A 2,952-nucleotide genomic window follows, 5' to 3' on the forward strand; every position below is an offset into this window, starting at 1 on the left:
TATAATTTCTTTCTATTAGCAGCAAATTCTGAAACCCATTGACCTGTGAATAATTTATTCATCTCAACAATCCCAATAGCTTATCTATTCATCGAGGTTGGTGATTGATTAAGACCGTTTAAGGAGTTAAGTATAAAATTATAAGTAATGGTATTAGGTAGAAATTATGAATTTATAAAAATATCATTTATTAAAAAGGTTGAACCCCAACCTTAAGGGTCCTCCACGACCCCGCCCCTAAAGTATCGTGAGAGAGATTAATCGGGGAATGTGCTCCAATAGACCAGGAAATAAGAACTACCTGTACACTGGTGTCCACAAAAAGTCCAAATCCATGTTTCAGGAATCGAACCCTCATATTACGGCTGTCAACAAGGTTGAGTATACCTCACCCTCATCCTTTGTACCACTGGGATATGCCCCGGGGGACTATTATATGTTTTCTTATCCAACCCACGTTATGTTTTATGGTTCACAGTGAAACTGGTTTCTTTCATGACTATCTTTTATACTTTCTTAGTGGTGAAAGCATCTTTCTCTTTGATCTTTGATTTTTTACCTTTCGTTTTAGATGATAGGGTGCACCTCTACATTGTTATATACTATGCAAACAATATTTTTTTGAATGAAAAATTAAAAATATTATCCACCAATATTAATTTTGCCACTCTTCCGTCTTACCTACCAAACAAAGCGATATTTAAGCACCCCAAGGATGACCAATCTCATATAAAGGATGCTACGTGCTCTCAATTTCAAGCTAGAAAAAAGAAGCAAAGCAGCCAACCAATTTTGTAAAAGTGTACATTCTCTCATAATCAGTCATCAGCATTTCGTATTAATTAATTTCTTAACCCCTCCTATTACTACAAACATTCCATTGGTGTTAAACATGGTACAATTCACTAAATAACATGTTATAACATCTATATATATTGTATCATAATTCTCAGCATAATTTGTGAGGAAGAAGGAGTAGAAAATATCAGAAGATATTTTATCAAAATCATAGTGTAAAAATACAGAATGGAAGACAATGATAGAGTAAACTCTGCTCCGTTAACTCCTCGGCCAGCATCAATGGCTCCAACACCGCCTATAGCCCAAACTCCGTCCATAATAGTATCGGCTCCTCCTTCGCAATTCCATTCCCCATCTTTATCCCGCTCACCACTCCTAACTCCGGGTGGTACTGTGATCAGGAAAACCCCAAGATTTCGGACTCCAAGGTTCATTACTCCCTTGGGGAGCCCTATAAGGAAGGCCCTCAAACTCACAAAGCTCGACCCACAAGATGCTTGGCTTCCAATTACTGAGTCCAGAAATGGAAATGCATACTATGCAGCTTATCATACCTTGTGTTCAGGGATTGGAATCCAGGCCCTTGTACTCCCCGTCGCCTTCACCGTTCTTGGCTGGTAATATGACTAGCGGGTTTTCTAAATTCATATAATATATTATATATCCATAAATTATGAGTTATATTCAATAATAGTATATCTTTTTGATTGCAGGACGTGGGGTGTCATTTGCTTAACACTAGCATTTATATGGCAGCTATATACACTCTATTTAATGGTGCAACTCCATGAATCATACGAAGATGGTATTCGATACAGCAGATACATGCAATTAGCAAGTGCAACTTTTGGTGAAAAACTCTCCAAGTTCTTAGCTTTGTTTCCAATCATGTATCTATCAGGAGGTACATGTGTGGCTCTGATTGTGGTCGGAGGTTCAACGTCTAAGATGTTCTATCAGACTCTGTGTGGAGCCACATGCACCTCTAAGCCATTGACCACCGTGGAGTGGTACCTGGTATTTACATGTGCAGCGGTGCTTCTGTCTCAGCTGCCGAACATGAACTCCATTGCTGGTGTGTCGCTGATAGGGGCTATTACTGCTGTCGGTTATTGCACCATGATATGGGTGGTGTCCGTGGCCAAGGGCAGGCTACCTAATGTGTCGTACAATCCGGTGAGAGCTGGCACAGAAATTGCAAGGATTTTTGATGTTCTGAATGCACTTGGGATCATTTCTTTCGCTTTCAGAGGCCATAATCTCATTCTTGAAATCCAGGTGAACATGTTTATTAGTTATCCAAATTTCCCAATAATTTTATATCTATATGAATACGATACGCTTTAATTGATTAGAACTATGCAGCAATTTTTTAAATCAAATCATCATGTTCCTCTTTACAAAGTCGTAAAATTCAGTACGTAAAAGTCTTCTGTCACACATTTACGTTGAACTTCAATATACTTTCCCTTTTAGAAAAAAGGAAAAATTGTTTTTGACATTTGACCGACCGAATATTGCGTGTGTAGATGAATTTGACTTTCTAACAACATTTTTCTACAATTTTGAATAGAATGACAATAATTAGCCGAAAATCATGAAATTTTTTGGTTGACATTAATATGAAAATGTGTCATTTTTTAACTGCTACAGGCTACCATGCCTTCTGATGAGAAGCATCCCTCGAGCGTGCCAATGTGGAGAGGAGTAAAAGGTGCATATACGATCGTAGCATTGTGCTTATTCCCAATTGCCATTGGAGGCTATTGGGCCTATGGTCACATGGTAATTAAGTTCTTAACAGACTCCAAATTAAGTTTAATTAAAAATCTTTTGTTCAAAATACTGACCGGTTTCACATATTTGACAGATTCCAGCCAACGGTGGCATGCTAACAGCATTATACACCTTTCACAGTCAAGATGTTGCACGATCGGTATTAGGGTTGGTAAGTTTCTTCGTCATAATTAATGCAGTGAGCTCGTTCCAAATTTACGGTATGCCAATGTTTGACCACATGGAATCAAATTACACGGAGAGGTTTAAGAAGCCTTGCCCGTGGTGGCTGCGATCAATCATGAGGGCTATGTTTGGATACGGGTGCTTCTTTATTGCGGTGGCAATTCCATTCCTGGCTAGTGTGGCTGGTTT

At 38.7% G+C, this 2,952-nt stretch overlaps 1 protein-coding gene across 1 annotated transcript in view; it reads left to right on the forward strand.

The window, feature by feature from the left end:
- Positions 1-748: 748 nt before the first annotated feature.
- The window catches only part of LOC111411406 (lysine histidine transporter-like 8), a 10,433-nt gene continuing 8,229 nt past the window's right edge, over positions 749-2,952 (forward strand). Inside the window, exons 1-4 of the mRNA XM_023041941.1 lie at positions 749-1,418; positions 1,515-2,079; positions 2,455-2,586; positions 2,672-2,948. Of these exons, the coding sequence (XP_022897709.1) occupies positions 1,027-1,418; positions 1,515-2,079; positions 2,455-2,586; positions 2,672-2,948 (1,366 nt within the window). The 5' untranslated portion in view covers positions 749-1,026. The remainder of the gene's footprint in view (positions 1,419-1,514; positions 2,080-2,454; positions 2,587-2,671; positions 2,949-2,952) is intronic.

Source organism: Olea europaea, chromosome 15 (assembly GCF_002742605.1).
Source record: "Olea europaea var. sylvestris chromosome 15, O_europaea_v1, whole genome shotgun sequence".
Lineage (NCBI taxonomy): Eukaryota > Viridiplantae > Streptophyta > Magnoliopsida > Lamiales > Oleaceae > Olea > Olea europaea.